This window comes from Ctenopharyngodon idella, chromosome 14, assembly GCF_019924925.1.
Source record: "Ctenopharyngodon idella isolate HZGC_01 chromosome 14, HZGC01, whole genome shotgun sequence".
Lineage (NCBI taxonomy): Eukaryota > Metazoa > Chordata > Actinopteri > Cypriniformes > Xenocyprididae > Ctenopharyngodon > Ctenopharyngodon idella.
In genome coordinates, this window is record NC_067233.1 from 13,205,409 (window position 1) to 13,229,055 (window position 23,647).

Sequence of the window (23,647 nt, forward strand, 5' to 3'; positions counted from 1 at the left end):
ACATTCTTAATCCTACCCAATACCTAAACTGAACAACTAACTTACTAACTATTAATAAGCAGTAAATTAGGAGTTTATTGAGGGAAAAGCCGTAGTTAATAGTGAATATGTGTTCCCTATACTAAAGTGTTACCCTTTCATGATTTAGACAGTCTGAAAATGCAATTCAACAAACAAACAAACAATTAAACAAACAAACAAAAAAGGACAGAGTTGAGATCTATTAAATAAAGTTATATTTTATTATACTGAAAAATACTGCTAAAAATAGTTACACCTAATTAAAACCAAACTCTATCTTAGCAACATTAATGTTCATGTCAAACTATAGACTCTAGACAAAGAAAATGAAAGCAAAACAAAAACAGAAACAAAGAAAAAGAGAGAGACATCATCTTGCATCCATGTGCAGGCATTGCATGCAATGCATTTTTGACAGACCTCCCAACACCCTCAGCATCGAGACATTGTTGAGGACAAGATCAATGGATTGATGCTCCATAAAGTTCATACACATTTATTACAATAAATGACTACAATTGCATGAATCACTTGGCTAATTATTGAGTATATCTTTAAATACTTAAATATTTACTGTCAAAAAGAAATCCTAACTATATGAATTGCCAGCTACCAAGCATGCACTTCTTCACTGGCCCGTTTTGTCTCAGACATCTTGATATGGTTTTTCGATTTCTCAAAGGATTTATGAACAGGTCTTACAGACCGCAGTGAACTTTGAAGCCTGGGAAGCCTCCACATCTTTAGATGAACATCACTGGTGTCACAAGAAGAGCTTCAAACGGACCTTGACAGCATGCTGCATGGATAAATGATTAGAATGGAGGAAGTGACATGACCATCAAAGGCCGAGAGAGATGGAAAGAGAGAGAAAGAGAGGGCAGTGTGTAAGAGAAGAAGGTGCAGGAGTAACACTGAAGACTTGGATGAACTGTCCAGGCATGGCAGCCAGTTAACTAACCGGTGCTGCCAAAGGACGTGTGTACACAACATCCAAAACAGTCCAGCCCATAGTCAGAGCAAGAGCCTGCGCTGCACATTTCTGTCAGTGTTCCGGGTGATTATTTTAGCTGTAAATCACCTGCCGCTGTTACGAGTCTGCTCAACATAGCTTATGACCGCATACTAAAAACGTTTAGAAGGAATTGAACAAAACATGTAACAGCATTTTAGTTCCTGTAGCTTAACTTGGTGCTACTAACATTAAGGTCATGAGTTTGATTCCCAGGGAACACATATGCTGATAGAACTTTATAATAAAGTTCAAGTTGTTAACATTAGTTAATGCATTAGTCACAAAGAATTAAAAATGAACAATGCTTTTACAGCATTTAATCTAGGCCAGCGTTTCTGAAAGTGTGGGGCGCGCCCCACTAGTGGGGAATAGAGACATGACAAGTGGGGCGCGACAAACCGGAGGAAATTTGGTCACTTTTGTGCCCATCTCTATTAACCTTTTGAACGGTACGGTCCCACATACGGGATTTTTATTTCTGTGCCCCTGAGAGTACGGTCCCACATACGTGAATTAGAATGTTCAGAGACGTTACTTAACTGCAAGATTCAAACTCTGCTTTCGCGCTTTGGCCAGAGACGGACGCGCGCTCAGCACTTCTCGTATATCACAACTATGCAGTGTTTTCAATAACATAATGTTTATTTTAGGTTTCAGACATAAGTGCTAGTAAAATCCATAAACATAAATATAGACATAAAATCCATAAGTACTAGTACAACAATACATTTAGAGTTTGTAAAGTACACACTGATGTCTATGGAAGCAGCAATAACAATTCAAATATAATTTGCCGACGTGTTTTATTCATATCAGATACTAGGGCTGTGACGGTAGGCATGACAACCGCGCCACCGCGGTCGTGGAGTGTCACCGGCGGTAATGTGACATTTTATATATATATATTTTCACGTTAACTGAAAATTTTCCGTCATTGATGGAATTTTTTTAGCAGTGACGGAAAAAATCTGCAGCCCGTCCGTCATTTTGACAGATTATGTAGCTTGTAACTGTAATTCCCACCCCTGTCCAGTAGGTGGTGAGTGCGCTCCAGCAGCAGAGCGTGAGTTCAGTCTCCAGAATAAAATGAAAACGATGCGCTTGATTACACAGAGTTAAGTCAATTTTATAATAATAAAGTTACTTATGCTTACTTACATAATTAAGTTTTGTTATTTTTCTCGCTGACTACACTCAAAAAAATGATTCTTGCCACTAATTGAAATTAAGCAAACCATTCAAATAAAATGTATTTAAAAACGTATAAAATAACTATTATTATTCTAAATTACTTTTATACAACATGAATGAAATGGATTCAAGACCAACCTGATCAAATTACATAAACTATACTTAATTCATTGCCATAAGGCGCAAATGCAAGTGTTGCGCATGCTCATTGGAGTCTGGAGTCAAATAACAACAACTGAAGGCGGCAAACTGGCAACGGTGATCTACTGTCTGACTCAGCGAAAAGGAGGATTTGGATGCATAGATGTGGATGTTTTCAAGGTAAGATATGTTTATTAACGATTTAAACTTAAACAATATCCATTTTTATGTTTATTCAATCTTGTTTTCTTAGTTCTAGCATGAAGGCACATTTTTGCTAAGGCGAATTAACTTATATTTTAGTTCTTCTCAGCTATAAAAAGAGTAGAATTTGTAACGTTGATCATTGTAAGATATAACGCTATGCTGTCGACTTGACTGTGCATCATGTTTGCATTCAGGCAGATTACGCGTATTATTATTATTTTTTTTAATAACAGATTCGTCATTTCAGCGATCTTTGCTAACGTTAAATGCTTTGCAAATAAGCCAAGACGTTGCTCAAACACACTTCATTAAATATATATGTTATCTACATTGTAAACGTTTATAGGCTTTCACATTAAAATGTCTGTCCACAAATATTGGTAAATTTGATCATTTCGAGATATGTGTTCAACTGACTGTGTATATAAAAATACATTAAAATAATAATAACAAAGTGTATGTCATCTTTACTATTTCAGAAACCTCATAATTTTGGGACAATAACTCAATTACTGTATGTGTAATATATATTTTTTTTTTCTCATATTTTTTGTATTAAAACTAAAATTTACTCGTTTCATTTCTTTGTAAAATTGTTAATGTCGATTTTCTGTTTTTTGACTTTCAGATTTGTGGCAACGTAAAGTGTGTGGAAGAAGTATCGCTGAAGTATCCGGTATGTTTAAGTAATTGAAACATTCTTAAACATTGACATTTTGAGGAGAGATTCAGGCAACCTGTTCACAGTAAATGAAGTATCGTTATGTAGCTTGTAACTGTAATTCCCACCCCTGTCCAGTAGGTGGTGAGTGCGCTCCAGCAGCAGAGCGTGAGTTCAGTCTCCAGAATAAAATGAAAACGATGCGCTTGATTACACAGAGTTAAGTCAATTTTATAATAATAAAGTTACTTATGCTTACTTACATAATTAAGTTTTGTTATGTCATCTTTACTATTTCAGAAACCTCATAATTTTGGGACAATAACTCAATTACTGTATGTGTAATATATATTTTTTTTTTCTCATATTTTTTGTATTAAAACTAAAATTTACTCGTTTCATTTCTTTGTAAAATTGTTAATGTCGATTTTCTGTTTTTTGACTTTCAGATTTGTGGCAACGTAAAGTGTGTGGAAGAAGTATCGCTGAAGTATCCGGTATGTTTAAGTAATTGAAACATTCTTAAACATTGACATTTTGAGGAGAGATTCAGGCAACCTGTTCACAGTAAATGAAGTATCGCTGAAGTATCCGGTATGTTTAAGTAATTGAAACATTCTTAAACATTGACATTTTGAGGAGAGATTCAGGCAACCTGTTCACAGTAAATGAAGTATCGTTATGTAGCTTGTAACTGTAATTCCCACCCCTGTCCAGTAGGTGGTGAGTGCGCTCCAGCAGCAGAGCGTGAGTTCAGTCTCCAGAATAAAATGAAAACGATGCGCTTGATTACACAGAGTTAAGTCAATTTTATAATAATAAAGTTACTTATGCTTACTTACATAATTAAGTTTTGTTATGTCATCTTTACTATTTCAGAAACCTCATAATTTTGGGACAATAACTCAATTACTGTATGTGTAATATATATTTTTTTTTTCTCATATTTTTTGTATTAAAACTAAAATTTACTCGTTTCATTTCTTTGTAAAATTGTTAATGTCGATTTTCTGTTTTTTGACTTTCAGATTTGTGGCAACGTAAAGTGTGTGGAAGAAGTATCGCTGAAGTATCCGGTATGTTTAAGTAATTGAAACATTCTTAAACATTGACATTTTGAGGAGAGATTCAGGCAACCTGTTCACAGTAAATGAAGTATCGTTATGTAGCTTGTAACTGTAATTCCCACCCCTGTCCAGTAGGTGGTGAGTGCGCTCCAGCAGCAGAGCGTGAGTTCAGTCTCCAGAATAAAATGAAAACGATGCGCTTGATTACACAGAGTTAAGTCAATTTTATAATAATAAAGTTACTTATGCTTACTTACATAATTAAGTTTTGTTATTTTTCTCGCTGACTACACTCAAAAAAATGATTCTTGCCACTAATTGAAATTAAGCAAACCATTCAAATAAAATGTATTTAAAAACGTATAAAATAACTATTATTATTCTAAATTACTTTTATACAACATGAATGAAATGGATTCAAGACCAACCTGATCAAATTACATAAACTATACTTAATTCATTGCCATAAGGCGCAAATGCAAGTGTTGCGCATGCTCATTGGAGTCTGGAGTCAAATAACAACAACTGAAGGCGGCAAACTGGCAACGGTGATCTACTGTCTGACTCAGCGAAAAGGAGGATTTGGATGCATAGATGTGGATGTTTTCAAGGTAAGATATGTTTATTAACGATTTAAACTTAAACAATATCCATTTTTATGTTTATTCAATCTTGTTTTCTTAGTTCTAGCATGAAGGCACATTTTTGCTAAGGCGAATTAACTTATATTTTAGTTCTTCTCAGCTATAAAAAGAGTAGAATTTGTAACGTTGATCATTGTAAGATATAACGCTATGCTGTCGACTTGACTGTGCATCATGTTTGCATTCAGGCAGATTACGCGTATTATTATTATTTTTTTTAATAACAGATTCGTCATTTCAGCGATCTTTGCTAACGTTAAATGCTTTGCAAATAAGCCAAGACGTTGCTCAAACACACTTCATTAAATATATATGTTATCTACATTGTAAACGTTTATAGGCTTTCACATTAAAATGTCTGTCCACAAATATTGGTAAATTTGATCATTTCGAGATATGTGTTCAACTGACTGTGTATATAAAAATACATTAAAATAATAATAACAAAGTGTATGTCATCTTTACTATTTCAGAAACCTCATAATTTTGGGACAATAACTCAATTACTGTATGTGTAATATATATTTTTTTTTTCTCATATTTTTTGTATTAAAACTAAAATTTACTCGTTTCATTTCTTTGTAAAATTGTTAATGTCGATTTTCTGTTTTTTGACTTTCAGATTTGTGGCAACGTAAAGTGTGTGGAAGAAGTATCGCTGAAGTATCCGGTATGTTTAAGTAATTGAAACATTCTTAAACATTGACATTTTGAGGAGAGATTCAGGCAACCTGTTCACAGTAAATGAAGTAAGTGTTGTCATTATTTACATTAAGACATTTTTTGTAAATTACAGTAATTTCCTCTACAGTAGGCCTCTATCTCTTCCATCTTCCCTTTCCTTTTTTCCTCTCAGATAAAAGCAGAATTTATGTGGATAAAGACTGCCACTTCTGTCACCGTTCATAGCAGCTGGACAGATGCAAGTTGTGGTAAATTGCATTACAGTTCTTTGGAACTAATTACAAAGATTGAACTATAATCAATCACTGTTTTTTAATATGTGTCATATTTTTCAGTGCGAAGACATACACATCAAACGAGACTGTGTCATAAAGAGTCTGTGTGTGTATCTCAATGGGGACATTACAACACTTGTCAAAAAATTCCAGGTTTGTACTGTATACATACTTTTTGTAATGACCTAAATAAAGTATATTGCTGTGTGCTGCTAATATTTCAATGAAACTAAACATGGTGTTATTTATTTATTCATTCATTCATTCATTTACTTGCTTAGGACTGCAATCCTGAAGGAGATGAGGGAGGAATTTCTGAGACCACTCTGTGACCCTTAAAGTGCTGAGTACTAGCCAGACGATGTTGGAGTAGCAACAGAGGGTGTAAAACTGCTACAACACTTAAGAGTTTTTCCTTTGGATTAATAATGCTGTTCAGATTGATCTACTCACTCAAGTTACGCTCAGAGTCTCAAATTCACATTTGAATTCTTCCAGAAGGTAATGATGAATTTGGACTTTAGGACATCACACAGATGTTTCCATCCCCTGGAAGGACATTGAAAACTTTTAAACTTGTTCTGTAATGTTGATTTGAAGACAGTACAATCGATGACACTATGAACCGATGACACTAACTCAAATCAAGAGACTGCACCTAATGCACCTTCTGGCTTCCTCTCTGATACATTTAAACACATTAAATTTTTTGTTCACCAAAACATGAACATTCTGTCATTTATTACTCACCCTCATGTCGTTCCACACCCGTAAGACCTTCGTTCATCTTCAGAACACAAATTAGGATATTTTTGATGAAATCCATGAGCTATCTGGCCTCCGATAGACTGCAATACAACTATCACTTTCAAGGTCCAGAAAGGTAGTAAAGACATCATTAAAATAGTCAACATGACTGCAGTGGTTCAACCTTAATAGTATGAAGCGACGAGAATACTTTTTGTGCGCAAAAAAAAAAAAAAAAAAAAAAAAAAAAAAAGACTTTATTCAAAAATGTCTTCCCTTTTATGTCAGTCTCCTACGCAGTTGATGTTGTACACACAAAATATCTTAATTTGTGTTTTGAAGATGAACGAAGGTCTTAGGGGTTTGGAGCAACATGAGGGTGAGTAATTAATGACAGAAATTTCATTTTTGGGCGACTAAACCCAAAGATATTAGCCCTTGTGCTATTCCTTGTCCAGGAAGTTAACTTGTGAGTAGCACACTTGGGCTACTGAATGCCTAAATGCTGAAATTTGACGGACAACAGAAAACCTGTTATATGTAAAGTAAATTATAATCCTTCAGATTGCTTTTCTTTTTTCCCCAAGTGTCCTGATTGTTTATTTGTTTGAACAAATGTTTACAAGGAATGTAACCATTTACAGATCTGTATCAAGTTTTAGATAAGTGAAAGCACAAACTGATGACAATACTATGCAGTGAGATCCCAATATTACCTTGAAATTGTGAAAATAATGTTTGATGTTGAAATTTGGTTCCATGTTGATCTATGAACTTGTTGGCACACAGCCATAACCATTGTGTTAGTTTGGGAGAAGGCACAAAACTGCAGTAAACAGTTGCCTTAATTTGTGAAATACTGCATTATGTTCTATTTTTTTTTTGTCAGATTGGATGTTTCTTATTATTCCTGGAGCAATTGTGACAATAAATGTTTATAAAATGTAACACGTGTTTGACCATTTATTTAATATAAATAAAGAAATGTAAGATAGTTATATAAAGCAAGTAAGAATAAGTTATTTGAAAAGAGTAAGGTTTATGTATTACACAAGCTTAAATTGCAGTTTATCAGTTAACATAACCTTTATTTAATTCATTCAAGTCAACTGAACATGATGGGGAAGCTTAAGTAAAAGTTAACTTTTTTACGTTGGATTTATGTGATTAAATTGGATGGAAATTTTATATGCAATTGAATTACATAAGTTTTAACTTTTGGGGTTAAATATTTTTTTGAGTGTATAAGTTTATGATCAACGAATGGCTTTTCTGAGGTATAATGTTACGTGACATTTTTTGCAACACTGATTGAACTGACGTGATACAGATTTCGGTAAGCTACTGTATCTTTCAACATATTTTTTGATTTTCATGAATGTTTATTTCGTTCTGTACAGCAGTAAAGAGGAAAGGATGATCGCATTCACTCACAATCCGTGACAAGTGTTCAAGATGAAAACTGAAAAGTGACGCAGTCTTTAACTTTCTTTTCATAATATAAATAAATGCATAGCCTATGCCTATTTGCTTATCCTGTAAGTTCGTGAATAAAAATGAAAATGTGGACAAAATCAGAAGCTATTAATCTTATCATTAAAATATATAAAAATTAAAATGACGGGTAGGCTAATTATTGATTATGATGGATTTTTTTTTTACGATCCTGTCCAGCGGAACGCAAGTCTAACGCAACCTCTGATATATATATATATAAAACCAAACATAAAAGCGATACATCTGTCATACAGTGTTATTGTGGCTGCGGTGTGTGACGGGACAAGTATGATGCCTCGCCATGGAAACAGTAAGGAGAAACGTTCTAAAAAGATTGCGTAAAAAAAAAAAACTCAGCTTGAATATTTTAATTTAAACTCACGCATGAAAGGGTTCATTCCTAATTCAATTTAATTATTTTTATTTACTTTTGAACAAACTCTTTTCATACAAAGTGATAATATAATTGCACTTTTATTTTCTCTATTTGAAAGTTTCTAATACTGCTATGTGAAGTTATGTTTTTAAAATGTGATGTTAATAAAATAAATGTTAATAAATTTTAACAGATAAACTAAAAGCCTAGTTTATTACCATTTTGTTGGGGCGATTGGGGACAGGTGGGGCTCGGAACCCTTCCCCACCGAAGAAGTGGGGAATGGAAGAAAAAGTTTGAGAAACACTGATCTAGGCTAATGTTATACAATATCTACACTTGCGTTCAAAAGTTTGGGATCGGTAAGATTCTTTACTGCTTTTAAAGAAGAATGTTGAAGAATTTTGAAGAATGTTACAAGCTAAAGTTCAAACTAAATTTTACCCCTCTGAATTCCACTGTATTCACAAAATTCTCAAAATGTAGAAAACAGTACATAAGAAAGGCTTGGAACAATAAGTGGTGTAAATAAGTGATGCCAGTTTTTATTTTTGGGTGAACTATCCCTTTAATGAATTGAACCTTATTGTAAAGTGTTACCAATTCATTTAAAAATAAACAAAACAGAAGACTTAAAAATGCATCATGAATCTAGATGTTCTCACACAACACTCTTCTGTAAAAAATAGAAATAGCACTGGCAGCCAATCAGATGGCAGCTTCTGCCAGGTCATCTAGAGTTTGATCTACCACTGCCATGTGATCTAGACAGCAGCTTTATCTTCTTCTATGTTGAATCTCCTGGAAAAGGGGAGGAGAGCTGCTATAGGACTCAGCATGTGATCAATGATAGAGACAGATAGACCAAACACTGCAATGCTGGTCTTGGCAATGGAATGCAACTCTTTTATCAGGGAAAGAGATAGTGGCAGAGATTGAGGCCTGACACTGTTTGTACAGAGCCTCCTACTCTGACACAAACAGAGGACGGCTAGGTAAACAGGTTTACTTACACCTTCCCTCTCTTTTAGTTCTGGTAATGTGAATGCAGAGTTGTGGTACTGTCACCGCCACTGCTCACAGCTGTCTCTCTACTGTGTGTAATCAGATCTTGAGCCAGACTTTGTACTCGACCAACTGCTGCCTCTGGAGCCAAGCTAACTCAATAAGGCACTGCTGAAGTCTGACATCATGTGTGCGGTTCCACACAGACTTCCTTGTTGGTTTTGTGCTGCTCTTTGTGCCCTGAAGAGGATGCAGAGCAGCTGCCTATCATCCAATGACCCATTAATTCAATTAAACACAGCAAAGCCCAGGCTGCCTTGTCTCACTTTGTCTTAATCTTGGTGACATTCTGTACATATTACCAAATTAAGCACCAAGACGTTGTCATTTTTGCATTTTCAAATTCCTGTTTTATTTTAAAGCTATGTTCAAACCTCAAATGTATACTACTGTTCAAAAGTTTTGGGTCACTAAGATTTTTTAAATGTTTTCAAAGAACTCTTATTTATAAACAATATTTTGCTGAAATTTTGTGAAGGTATTATAGTCAAGGAATCCGTTTTCAAAAATAGGCAAAATCTTTGAAAAATAAAGCCTTCACAAAAGGCATATCCAGCATGTACTGTATAAGACAAACATGGGTTTACAAAGACTTTTAAATGAATTTAGTAGGCCAAATAGCAAATAAAATGTAAAATTTGGATTTGGATAAAAACTGCCTTAAAACTGGCAAAACCAGCTGGATGAACTTTAAATCAGTACCAGCAATCTTACTCTCAAATGGCGTAGTGGCGCCTTCTCACAAACTGACAAACAGATCAGACTGTTACCTGTATCATATTATGAACGCTTGATGGTTAAGAAAACATTTCATTGTTTTTATATACAGTATTTCACAAAAGTGAGTACACCCCTCACATTTCAGCAACCATTTTATTGTATGTTCTCAAGAGACAATACTATAGAAATGAAAATTGGATATACTTTAGTGTAGACAATGTGCAGCTTGTATAGCAGTACAGATTTACTGTCCTTTGAAAATAACTCAACATACAGCCATTATTGTCTAAATAACTGGCAACAAAAGTGAGTATACCCTAAGTGAACATGTCAAATCTGTGTCCAAAGTGTCAATATTTTGTCTGAGCACCATTGTTATCTAGCAATGTCTTAATCCTCCTGGGCATGGAATTCACCAGAGCTGCACAGGTTGTTTCTGGGATCCTCTTCCACTTCTCCATAATGACATCACAGAGCTGCTGGATGTTAGACACATGGTGCTTCTCCACCTTCCGCTTGAGGATGCCCCACAGGTGCTCAATAGGGTTCAGGTCTGGAGACATACTTGGCCACTCCATCACCTTCACATTCAGCTTCCTCAGCAAGGCAGCTGTCAGCTTGGCTGTGTGATTGGGGTCATTATCATGCCGTTCAGCCCAGTTTCTGAAGGGAGGGCATTATGTTCTGCTTCAGTATGTCACAGTACATGTTGGAATCCATGTTTCCCTCAATGAAGAGCTCCCCAGTACCAGCAGCAATCATGCAGCCCCCGACCATGATGCTACCACCACCATGCTTGACTGTAGGAAAGACACAATTTTCTTGGTACTCCTCACCAGGGTGTCGCCACACATGCTGGACAACATCTGAGCCAAACAAGTTTATCTTAGTCTCATCAGACCACAGGACATGGTTCCAGTAATTCATGCTCTTGGACAGGTTGTCTTCAGCAAACTGTTTGTGGGCTTTCTTGTGAGCCAGCTTCAGAAGAGGCTTCCTTCTGGGACAACGGCCATGCAAACCGACTTGTTGCAGTGTGTGGCGTATGGCCTGAGCACTGACAAGCTGACCTTCGGCTTCTGCAACCTCTAAAGCAATGATGGCAGCACTCATGCATCTGTTTTTTGAAGCCAGCTTCTGCACCTGACGCACAGCACGAGGTCTCAACTTCTTTGATTCAACTTCTTTGGCCTGTTCCGAGTGGAACCCGTCTTGGAAAACCTCTCTCTATGACCCTGGCCACTGTGCTGTAACTCCGTTTCATGGTGTTACCGATCTTCTTATAGCCTAGGCCATCTTTGTGGAGAGCAACAATTCTAATTCTCAAATCCTCAGAGAGTTCTTTGCTATGAGGTGCCATGTTGAACATCCAGTAATCAGTATGAGAGAATTGTACTCAAAGCACCAAATTTTAACTGATCTAATACAAGATCCACACATTTGTATGGTTATGTCAAGCAGTCAAAAACATGAACATGATGAATAGGACATGTGGCTTTGCATGGTTAAACAACATACAACTGTTATCACTTAGGGTGTACTCACTTTCGTTGCCAGCTATTTTGACAATAATGGCTGTATGTTGAGTTATTTTCAGAGGACAGTAATGATTGCTGAAATGTGAGGGGTGTACTCACTTTTGTGAGATACTGTATTTATTTATTATAAATAAAACTAATATAATATAAATTAAAATATAAACTAATAAGGCAGGTAAGGTGAGAAGTAGACCTAAATGCAGCACTTTAACAATCCCAAACAAAGAAGGTTATCCAACATACAATCGTAAACAAAACAACTTTACACATAAAGTAAAGACAATAGCTAACAAGGAACTAGGGAAAATGAGGGCATTATATATGAAAGTAAATGAGTAACTAAACAAGACACAGGTGAAGATAATCGGTAACCATAGAAACAAACTAGGGCTGCATTTAACTCCACTCTTAGGCTACGTTCAAACCGTCAGTCCAAATCCGACTATTTGTGTATCCTATTGGAATCTGATCTAAATTAATGTGCACATTGCGTATTGCAACTGTTCAGATACGATTTATGTGTCCATGGCATGCTGTTCTTTCGTTTTCAGGAATATCTGCATTGGTTTCTATGACAATGATGTTGTGTTAGTAGGCATACGCCAAAAAACGACAACAACTGCAACATAAAGGGGTTTGCAATACAGACGTTGTCTTACTTACAACACGACATTGTGTAGCCGCCGTGCACTGGACTACTGCATCTTCCTAGGCTGTGGCAGAACTGTAGGATGCTGCCGGTATGTACGGTTTTATTCTGTGCTGTCGTCTCCGCCAGTTTCAAAACATCTCTGTTATATTTTCATTCTCTGCTCGTCTGGCACTTTGCAACAACATACAACTTTGTTTCTACAGCAGCTTTCAGCATGTTTCCTATAACAACGTCTGACGTTTATGTTTTACATGCCACAATGTGACACTGATGACTGTATTTCCAGCGATGTGACAACGTCCTCATTGTACAACATCACTACTGGTATTTATGAACAGCAGCAGAGCTGATTTCTTTCTGACATTACTTGTAATGTTATTTAAAGTACATTATGATAAATACTTTGCTTGTTATATATACATGCAATATTTCAGCTGTAAAGAAATGATAAATGTTAGCTAGATCATGTTTCTTATCTGTCTAGCGATGTATGTTTTTGGTGAAATATAATAAAATAATGCTTTGTATTTTTAAAAAACATCTATCATTTGTCATTATGTGTGAGTTGGCTCACGTGATTTAAGTTTTGCGCTTCAGAACTTCCGTTAAGGGTGAGCATCGATGCTCCCTGATTTTCACGGTGCACTTTTTAGGGAGCGAACGTTTCATTGCCCTGGAAGGATTCTGAGATTGAGATGGCCCTTAAAATGGTACCCTGATCAGTGCCTTTACTACTGAATTAGACAGCTTATTGAGAAACAACCATACACTCCCCTCGGGGGAATCCACGCCGCTATTTTGAAGTGCATTCAACTTCATCAAGTGGGTGAGGGAGGTTTATTTGGACAGACACTCAACCTCTCGATTTTGACCGCGGGAGAGAGTCTAGTCAATATGTACAACAGGCAGATCTATAGACCACAATGCAACATGATTGTAGCTACAATTGTGTAGCTACCTTAAACGGACTGTTTTTTGCAGTTATAGTTTAAATAAATTATTAAACAAATTAAAGAAATTATTTATCTATTTACATTTGATTGTATTTATAATATAATATAATATAATGTAATATAATATATTATAATATAATATGTTATATGACTAAAATAACATATTATATGACTGTTTTTAGTTTACTTAACTTAATGATAGCTTTACTTTAGCTTACGATAATAACCGTGCTAAGCCCACTTGCTAGAAAGGGGCTGATGCCAAGGATCTCAGATGAACCCCTGACATTTAAACTGCCAGCTGGGGCATTTGGTTCAAGAGTGTCCACCCTTATCAACCTCGCCCAACCCTCACCCCGATAGAGATATTTTGAGAGCTTGAGATGAGATAGCATCCATTGCTGTAAATGCACATAAAGTGTCCCTGTCTGTCATTAAGCTGCCATGGTTCTCCAGTCTGCAGTTCAACAAAATGATATACAACGGAGGATATGTTTTCTGCTTTGTTATTCAGTATTTCAGACCCCCCAAACTGAGGTTACGATCTAACAACCTCAGTAACCCAAACCCAATGTAGAGCAGCATCTCCAATTTCTTCAGCGTAGGACAGCATTCCCTATTTATTTCCTCCTCATATGGACCACCAGCAATTTAGACCACAGGGAAAGGGCACTGCAGCACGCCAAACCCACCCTCGTAAATAGACCCGCAGCTCTGCAGGGTTTCGGGGGTAATATTGAGTAACCTGGTCTCCAGCACCGTAATGAGCACCTGCTTATTAAGCTCGGCCTTTGTGTCAAAAATCCCGGCCGACAGCCATCACACGCAAGGCCTCTAATCCTGCTTTGGCTCTCTTTTTGCTGCTTCTTTTTTCTATTTCTCTCTCTCTTTTCTCATGAGTGTTTACTTATTGAGTTATGCCTTGCAGCGTGAGCTACTGCTGTAGCAATGACACTGACAGAATCGCGTGCCAGAGCAGACACAGCTGTTCGCAAAAAGACAAGACTGCACAAAACGCATTTGCAAAACTGATGTTATTAATCACTTTTGACCCTATGTTACTCTAAGAACACGAAAAGTTAACCCGATTTCCTTTTTTCTTCCTTTTTCTTTCTCAGATTCTGAAATAAACTTGAAGCCTGTTTTATGACACCGAGCTTTCTCTCTGTGCATTTTCTGTCCTTGACCTTTGAACTATTGCAACGACCCAAGGAAAAGTGGACACAAGTTACCAATAATGGTGAGAAAAGAGGCCCTTCCATCCAGGTTTTAAATTCCTGGAATGCTAGAGCTCAAAAAATTGGATGCTGGATTCACTTTGCGACAGTGAAGTTCATCTCTCACAGCTGACAATGAGAGGTTGATCCTGGTTGTGTTGGACACCTGTAATCCTGTGAAACACAAGCTAATCCTTCTTTTAAACAGGGGATAAAGAAACACCCAAAAAGCCTCCTATATTGAAACAGGGAACCTCCCATTCAGAGCAAATTGCACATGACGAACGCATTGGCCTGGTCTTGCATGAGGACACTGCTCCGACAAGCTCAGTCCACTGGAATGGAGAGAACAAAAGTGGGATGGCAGCTCTCATTCTCTCATTCAGTCTCTCTCAGAGTTGCCCTCTCCCACCTGTGCAAACACTCCAACTCGGTATGTCACAGGTACATAGACAAGCAGGGGATGAAACACGGTTGAACTCCAGGAACTATTCAAGTGCTGAAACTTTTAACTAAGCTCAGATTATAAAAAAAAAAAATGTTCAAAGGTTTGGCGCGCTTCCTTTGTGTTTTAATACCTCCTCTATAAATACCGACACTCAAAGAGCCGCGTCGATGCAATACAGCACCGACAAATGCAGCTCATTAGCTGCTTTGTTTACGTAAACTGACTTTTCACCCACAAAACCGACAGCGTTTGTGATGTGAGTGCACGTTTAACATAGATCATGAACTACAAAGAAAAGCCCTCAGACTTCAGAGGAGAATAATGGGCTAATGGTTCTGGTTTTCATCTGGGATTAAAAATATGGGGTAAAATACAGCATTAGTTTTTGCCAGACTGGGTTCATGCTGTCCTGACATTAATGTTCTAGTGTGTGCATGTTTGGACTGCAGGACCTGATATTATGAACATCATGTTCAAATTTAACAACTACACTACTTCCCATTGAAATGTGCTGGTTAACTTGCTCAGCATTTACAATGCCAAGGAACACATGCACATGTGCATGTGCACTCACACACGCAAAAAGAAGTATAATTCTTTTTTGAAAACTCAGTTGCCACATAGGTGCACTTAAACGACTCTTACTTCCTGTGGCAAGACAAACTTCAGCAAGAAAATGTGTTAATAGTGAAATCACTGCCATCAACATCATAATTATCTCTGAATCCCAGCCAAATTACAAACACATGCACACATGCATACTAACACACACATGTAACATAATGTTTTTCTCAAAAGCAATATTCTGTGAACTACATACTGACATTTCTCTCATACAGTTTGCAGCTCTTTCAGACAGACAGGCAGACAATAACACTGTCTCCTGTGCACGCAGACAGACAGGCAGATAAGAACAGCTCTGGTTACAGCTGTTTGTATCCTTAGGCATTTTCAACTCTGTGCCAGGTACATAATTTCTCTAATACAGGATACATTAGATGCAGAGCACAATGATAAGTGTAGTTCATTGAAACTGCACAAATTTGCAGGTTATAGTATATGCAAGTATAAAGTTCTTCACAGCTCTTTTTATCTGAATGGTGACTAGGGACTGTCAAGCTCCAGAAAAGACAAAAAACACAGAAAAAAAAAACATATGTAACAACTCAATGTCACAGGCAGCAGGTGGGGAAACACCTTGGACTAATGGCTTGTCCTCAAATCTTAACTCTCAAATCTTATTTGCAATTTGAATATTCACACATTTAAAATTTAGCTCTCTAAAGGCAGGTTCACACTGTGCGATTTTGGCCACGATTTGGTCGTCTGAGACAAATTTTGAGAATCCTAAAAGATTCCTATAATCCTAGACTAAAATCTGTAGTCTTTGATGGCTAGTTTGACATGTTCACAGACAGCCGATTAATGACCGTTGCGATCAAATTTTACCTCCGATGAAATTCTGGCAGTGTCACAAGATTTGGCGCACAGTCCTGCAGTGTGACTTCTGTTCTGACAAACGTCAAATTGTCTTTGTTTTTCAAGATAAGCCGTGATCAAAATTAACGCTAGAAATTTCTTTGTTAGCCACCATTTCAGTCCCGCGTGTAATGCAGCTCACTGTCACCGAATGTGTGTGGGTTGATGAAGTAAAACTCCGGACAAGTTTTCAAGCACGCGTCCATTTTTAACGCGTCTTGACTGTCGTACAGTCTGACATATAGGACAGCTGAGATCCCACATGAGGATCATGTTCGTACAGTCTGACAAGCAACAATCGTAAATGACTATTATAAATCGCACAGTGTGCACACAGATTAACAGAGTTCATTGTGGTTGTTGTAGCGCTGTGCTTGAATTTATTTTCAAGGAAGTACTTGTATATTAGGGGTGTAACAGTACACAAACCTGACGGTTCAGTGCGTACCTCGGTATTGAAGTCACGGTTCAGTATGGGTTCGGTAGAGCAGGGGGGAGAAAACTAAACATAAAATTGCCTTTTTTTTTTATTAAACTGTCGTTTTTTGAACAAATGTGTCTTTGTGTTTAAATAAATTAAATTATAATTAAAATTTTCTTAAGGATAAAAAAATTCTATCTTAGCTATAGCTGCACGATTAATCGTAAAAAGATCGCGATCTCGATTCAAGCACCCACGCGATCCTACTTTATTAATGACAACGGTTCTCCCGCGTCTATTAAACCTTTGACAAAATCATACCGGAACGTTCAAATCTGTGTTCGTGCTGCCAAAGCCAGAGAGAGCCGTTTTGAATCACACATTAGTTATTTCTGTGTTACAAATATTCACATTATCACAGAAGTACTGAGATATAAGTTTTAAGTTAGTATTTAAACACCGATGTCTACGATAGCGATCAAAATAGAGCAAACTACCTTTTGACACGAACTTGGCACGTCAAATAATGGTTGTATCAATTACATCTAATTCCACTAGGTGGCGACAACTGACTGTTAAAAAATCTATTTGTCACTGAATCGTTCATTCAAAAGATTCGTTCAAAAACACTGATTCATCCAGCAATGAAACAAGTATTTATTAATGAGTCATTGAATTCATTCAAAACCATTTTTTAAATAATTCATTCAAACATTTTCCAGCAATTAGAGTTTTTTTTTACTTTAGCGCTCCTCCTCTCCATCTCTCGCTCACAGCAGACTAACGGTTGGTTATATATATAATGAATAGGCTAATATAGTGCATATACGAAATGCTACGTTCTAGAGTTAATTTCTCTAGCTAACTAACATACTGTAGTGTAGATAGACACTAAATCCCTGAGGTAAATGTAATGCTATGTGATATATTATTCTCAAGCTGTTTTATTGATGGGCAAATTCCAAACGGCATTTTTGCGCCCTTGAGGGGCAATTCGAAAAGGGGATGCCGTTTGTAGGGGTGTTCCAAATGAAAGTGAACATCTGGGGCCCTTCCACAAGGCCGTTAGTGGAAGTAATTTTATCATTTGACCCAGGGAATACTCATGATTCATTTTAAATCTAGATGGAGGGAGACTAAATTAAATACTCTATGTAAATGTATGCAATTCAATTGAATGCTGACAGAAAATTAAATAGAATCTAAATCAAAGTTATACATTACACTATAATTATATGAATTATACACAGGCATTTAATCACCAAATATTTCATAAACAAACACATAAGTGGCAGGGGATGTGTAAATTAATGCAAATTATATCCATTTGAACTCTCCATTATAATATAGGCACATGCCTACTAATCATTCAAAGCTTAGTATATGAAACAACCAATGCTTTTCCATTGCATTTGGCTTCTCTCTAACATGGCCAAAGTGGCCAGAGACTGACGCCTGCATTACTGTTGTCCTGCAGAGGCAGATCACAGGCACAGCATGGCTCCAACAGAGCTGCTCCATTATCATTTGTTTGATAAGCAGGGCCTGCCTGCAGAGCTGCATTATCTGTCTAATAAACCCAGAGATCCTGACACCTGCTGAGAAGCCAGCTGAAGGGAGTGCTGCATAACTGAAGCCTGTTTTCCCTGTTCTTATCAAAGCTATTTCTACTTTAAAAGGTAGATCATTGAAGTAAATGGAGCATGAGGGCCAACATCTCCTGCTTACAACCCAAAGCCTGGAACTGATTTAAATATCTGAGCGGAGGAAAAAAAGAAACCCTTAAAAGAAAGAGTGAAAGTCTTTTCCTGTGGCTGCAAATAAAAAAAAAAGTACCACGTTTTACCGTATCTGACCTCTTTAAAGAGCATAACCCAGGCCTTTGATACATGTGCCACTCTAAACAGCTGGTAACTGCCACAACTGTTGGATACACATTTCTGTCTTTCATCGAGCTCTACAACCGGTAGAGTGCATAAATCTCAGAGCTATATTTATTAGTATGGATACGGGTTGTTTCGCTTCAACTTTAAGAACATGTTCTGCAGCGGCAATCAACTGCCACATCAGAACAAATGTCAAAAAACAGTCAAACATCAAGCTGTGCAGCTCATAACAGCCAGGCGTGGTGCCACAGGAACACAAACTTTTTCTTGAGAGAAAGCAGTCAGCTTCTTTTCACCAGCAAGAAAGTTAGTGAGAAACAGGAAATATCTGACCACACGAGAGAACAGGGAAGAAAGAGCATTTCTCGAACCACTGTGTTCACACTGGTGTGTTTTGTGTGTGTAAGGCTTGCTAGAGGAGTGTCATTCCATCCTGAGCTGTCCATACTCATTGAAACTAATGAGATAACGAGATCCTACACTTAGTGTACAATCAAGATGACCCCCACGGGGCAAGAGTGAAATTATTAGTGATGCACCAGTCATGATTTTTAATGGCCGATTCTGATTTTTTACAAGCAAAAATGCAGATTATTTGCTCTATAACAGGCCAGACTGGATTAAACAAATATCCGCCATTTGAAATTTGAAGCAACCACTGCATTTTAATCACAATCCAAACAAAGATGCTACACACATGTATCATGAACAGTTTTTTTTTTTAATTAGATCGTATAATTTAAGATTTAAAGCAAAAACAGAATGGTCTGACTTTAGCTTTATGAAATTATGCTACACAAGACACCTGCATAAAACAAGAACAGGACTGAATGAAAATGCAAATTCACTCTCTGACAGTAGGTGGCGCTTATGGAACAGCAGTGGTTTCTTTGGGTAAGGCTATACATAAAGCCTTGCTACGCTTATAAACACTACTAACAGTGAGCTTGCTGTACCTGGTACAGTATTTTCTCTGCTGGCGTGTCTTTACGATCGTATTCAGTGTATCCTGTCTCTGGCCTGTTTACAGACTTTGTAATATTTCCACACAAATGACATTTTGAGAAATTATTGCAGTGCGGTTTGTCTGGAATAGAGATCGGCCAAAATAAAACTAAAAACTGGCTGGTTGCCGATCGTGTGTTAGGAGCAAAAACCGTCCGGTTCCGATTTATGGCCGGTCGACCAGTGCATCTCTAAAACTTATCCAGGCTATAATCAGATTTTTGCTGAATATAAAATATGTCTGATACCATTTACCGTACATGCTCAAGAACAAACCTAATCGGTTCTTGTAGAAGCTCAAATGTGTTGTCATAACACGCAAGAACGAATCTCATTGGTTCTCAAGGGTCAAGCAAGCATGCTTGAGCTTCAATTTACTAAAATATAATTCTTTAAACATTGTTCGCTGATCAATGTTTATATTTGAATAAAAACCTAAATGAAATCTGTTCATCATATAAAGTGATTGCTCCTCTTCAGAAGATTTCAGAATATTTATTTTAAGATCTCTTTATGAATGATTAGTATGTGTCAGAGTTTTGGGTGAATAGACTTTCAATGGAAAGACAGAATTTGATAAAAAAGTGTGTTAGTGTGGATTTTTAATGGCACAAGGTGAAAAAATTATTTTGGTTGAACCTTTAATGCACAGATTGACAGTCTGTCTGAAATAAAATAACAGAATAAAATAAAAATAAAATCCACATTAATTACTCAGATTAAAAAATCTCTTATCATATATCCCACTGTATATCAGTACCTAGGTGTTATGAGGATGCTCAAGTTGTGATGCTTTAATTTTAAATTTAATCTCCAACTTTGATTGAAGATCAAATTCTTGTAAGTACAGATACAGAATTTCCATTTCAAACTTCTGAAAAGTAAAACAGGCACTGGCAAATCAAGTAGTATTGAAAGGTAAATGTAATGTGGAAAGACCTGCTCTGATCAATGTTTTTTTTCTACAGTGAAGTCATGTCTCTGCTCTTCCGGAATTCTAGGGAAACAAGTGTTTGTGTCACAGAGTAATACTCTTGACACATGTGCCAAATTCTCATTGGAAACACATTCAGTAACTGTCTTGCCTTAAGCTCCATATCGTGTTTCTCTACAACATAATAGTCACTTCACCCAACAATGAACCCTTTCAAATGAACCAAGTGCACTGGTGTCTGACACAATCTATTAAAGCAATTTCAGAAAAGCAATTTCTTAATTGTTTATTTAATATTAAAGCTTGTAGAATGCCACCGTTTTAGCAATTTCACCAACATACACCTCATTCAACACAGCCAAAGAGAAGCTGTTTACACACATGCCATATATCGCCTCCTGTTTCCTAATTCTCTGCTTTTAACACACAGATAGCGGGATCCAGCATTCTAAGAATGGCTGACAGGGAAAAAAAGAGCAATCCAAGGACAACACAGATTGGGAACCCCTCCTCAAGAAGGGCTCATAGCACACAATGAAGGATAAAGTCAACAAATGGACCAATAAACAAAGAAGACAATGGATTGTTTACTTAGTAGAGGTCAGGGTCTGACTTGTGGGTTAACCTGGCATTCTTATGGGCGCAATAATAGTAATCACCTTTAACAGAGTAAATACCAGAGTTAACTCATCCGGATTTATTATGCCAGACACAATAATGTTGTTTCAGATAACATTGACATAAATGGCTAAGCCACCATAAAGGATAAAAAGGTCTGGTTTCCCAGCATGAGTTCTATAATTAATGCATTCATTTTAAAATCATTTTAACCAAGGATAATACAAGATGAATATATAGCATAACACATAGAAATGGCTTAATCTTTCAAACACACTAATTTAGGCCTATTTCCTCTGGGAGACAGTAAAATGTCCTTTGGGCTCACAGCAGGGTGATGGCCCATGTGGAGAAGTTCAACACCTTTCTGACTCAACTCTCTGATACACAATCTCCAGCACAGTAGGTGTCATTAGTTAGACTTTGAGTAATGTAAATTGCTTTTCAACTTGGCAGGGAACACTGAAATATGTACCTCTAAATTTCTGACTTCTTGTTTGGTCTGAGACACCCCAGTGCAGATATAGATGTAGGACTTCAAAAGAATGACTTTATGTGCGAGTGCGGTTAGTCTGCTGTGTCAGTAAACACAGCACATGGCCAGATCCTTCCCTGACGTGCTTTAAGTAGTCAATAAACATATTGAGGAGCAAAAGATCACTTTTTAATGTCCTGACCTTGTAGCAAACTGTTAAAATGTTTTTTGTTGTCATGTTATAACAACATCTTTGATTTCATCGGTTTAACTTGTAACAATAGCTTAAGTAATTTCAACACAAAGTTTTATAACTCTGCAGTTACATTCAAAGAGCCTGAGAAGGAAAAAGTGAACTAAACTACAGGTTATCACTTTAATTTTATATATTAAAAAAAACAAACAATTAAGGCAGCAATCAAACTAAGTAATTTTGAAGTCATTTTAGTACATTTGAAAGTTACAGGGCAAAATACACCCACAATTCTTTAAAAAGCCCTGTGTAAAATGGAAAATTATATGCTTTTATCTATCTAATTATTTGTGATAATTGGTTTTGAACACTTTTTCTCCTTGAATTTCTTCATAAATGTAGATAAGGAGCAAAGATTCAAAAAGGAAAAAGCGAAACATTCAAAAGTGGTCTTCTAAAAATTACACTGAAAGCTGTTATTTATGAGGAAATTATCTCAAATTTTGCCCTAATGAATGAATAAAAGACTCGTAACAGATAAAACGACTCACCTCTCGCTTCACATGACAGCGCCACGATCAAAATCCCAGTGAGAAAAGTCAAGATTCCTCTCTTTGGAAACATTTTTTTTTGATGACTCGCCACTGAAAGAAACCATGAGAATCATAACGATGGAGTTTTACACACAATAGCCAACACATTCGCGACGCGACAAATTAAAAACGCAACGCTAGCTTTTCATACGTTGGTCGCGTCGTGTAATGGCGTTCGTCTGCAGTGTAGTAAATGTGCAATTATAGCCTGATGAAACAAACAGCTAATCTGTAAATGCAGTGTTACTGTGATTTACTACTTACATGTCCGCCGAAAGGGATTTAATATTACAAATTAAACAGTTCCTTGTGAAAAGTTGAGACGAACACTCTTGAGCAGCAATGTCTTCTTTGAAATGACTTCAGATTTATTAGTATATTGTCCAGGAGAAGAAAAGTTCAGGAATAGTTAGGTTCCACTCGCCTCTTCTCTTGACATGACCCGTCAGCATCCCTGACCGTTGAAAGAACTGAAGGTCTACAGCTGTGAATCACAGCAGTGCTCCTCCAAGTCAACAGCTGGAGACCAGCAGAAATTAAACACGAGCGCCCCCTGTATGCGGACAGCTGCAACGCAACTCCAGGAGGCCCAACCATTAGAGAAAACCTAAATCCGTTAACATTTTCTAGAGGATGAACTATGCAACAGCTTTTCTAAGTTTTACCAATTAACTTAAGTACTACAAATATTAATAAAAAAATCAATAAATAAGCTGCACTACCCATTTTTCTCCAATTAATAAGAAGGTCCCATACCATAATACCACCTACAATCAAGTAGCAAATAATGGTTCAAGGTTGTGATCTAACGAAGGACTTAATTTTATACCAAATGCTTTGATATTTTAAATTAGACATTTGTTGCATTTTAAACATGTAAAACATCTTAAACTTACTATTGATACTTATTTAAAGGTAAACCAT

At 36.8% G+C, this 23,647-nt stretch overlaps 1 protein-coding gene and 1 long non-coding RNA gene across 4 annotated transcripts in view; one reads left to right on the top strand and one right to left on the bottom strand.

Annotated features, from left to right (window-relative positions):
• The window catches only part of fgfrl1b (fibroblast growth factor receptor like 1b), a 45,916-nt gene extending 22,687 nt beyond the window's left edge, over positions 1–23,229 (bottom strand). The window contains exons 1-2 of the mRNA XM_051860950.1: positions 22,988–23,229; positions 22,682–22,774 (exon numbers count right to left, since the gene is read on the bottom strand). Coding sequence (XP_051716910.1) covers positions 22,682–22,754 — 73 coding nt within the window. The 5' untranslated portion in view covers positions 22,755–22,774; positions 22,988–23,229. The remainder of the gene's footprint in view (positions 1–22,681; positions 22,775–22,987) is intronic.
• Positions 1,940–7,882, top strand: LOC127494795 (uncharacterized). Of its 3 annotated transcripts, none has more exons than XR_007924977.1 (9): positions 1,940–2,548; positions 3,055–3,089; positions 3,204–3,251; positions 3,375–3,404; positions 3,537–3,571; positions 4,265–4,391; positions 5,804–5,879; positions 5,967–6,059; positions 6,188–7,882. It is a non-coding gene; the product is annotated as an uncharacterized LOC127494795 (long non-coding RNA). The 3 variants fall into 3 exon arrangements; XR_007924976.1 differs by lacking the exon at positions 4,265–4,391 and adding an exon at positions 5,570–5,696; XR_007924978.1 differs by lacking the exons at positions 1,940–2,548; positions 3,055–3,089; positions 3,204–3,251; ... (1 more) ...; positions 3,537–3,571; positions 4,265–4,391 and adding exons at positions 4,670–4,914; positions 5,421–5,455; positions 5,570–5,696.
• Positions 23,230–23,647: the final 418 nt, after the last annotated feature.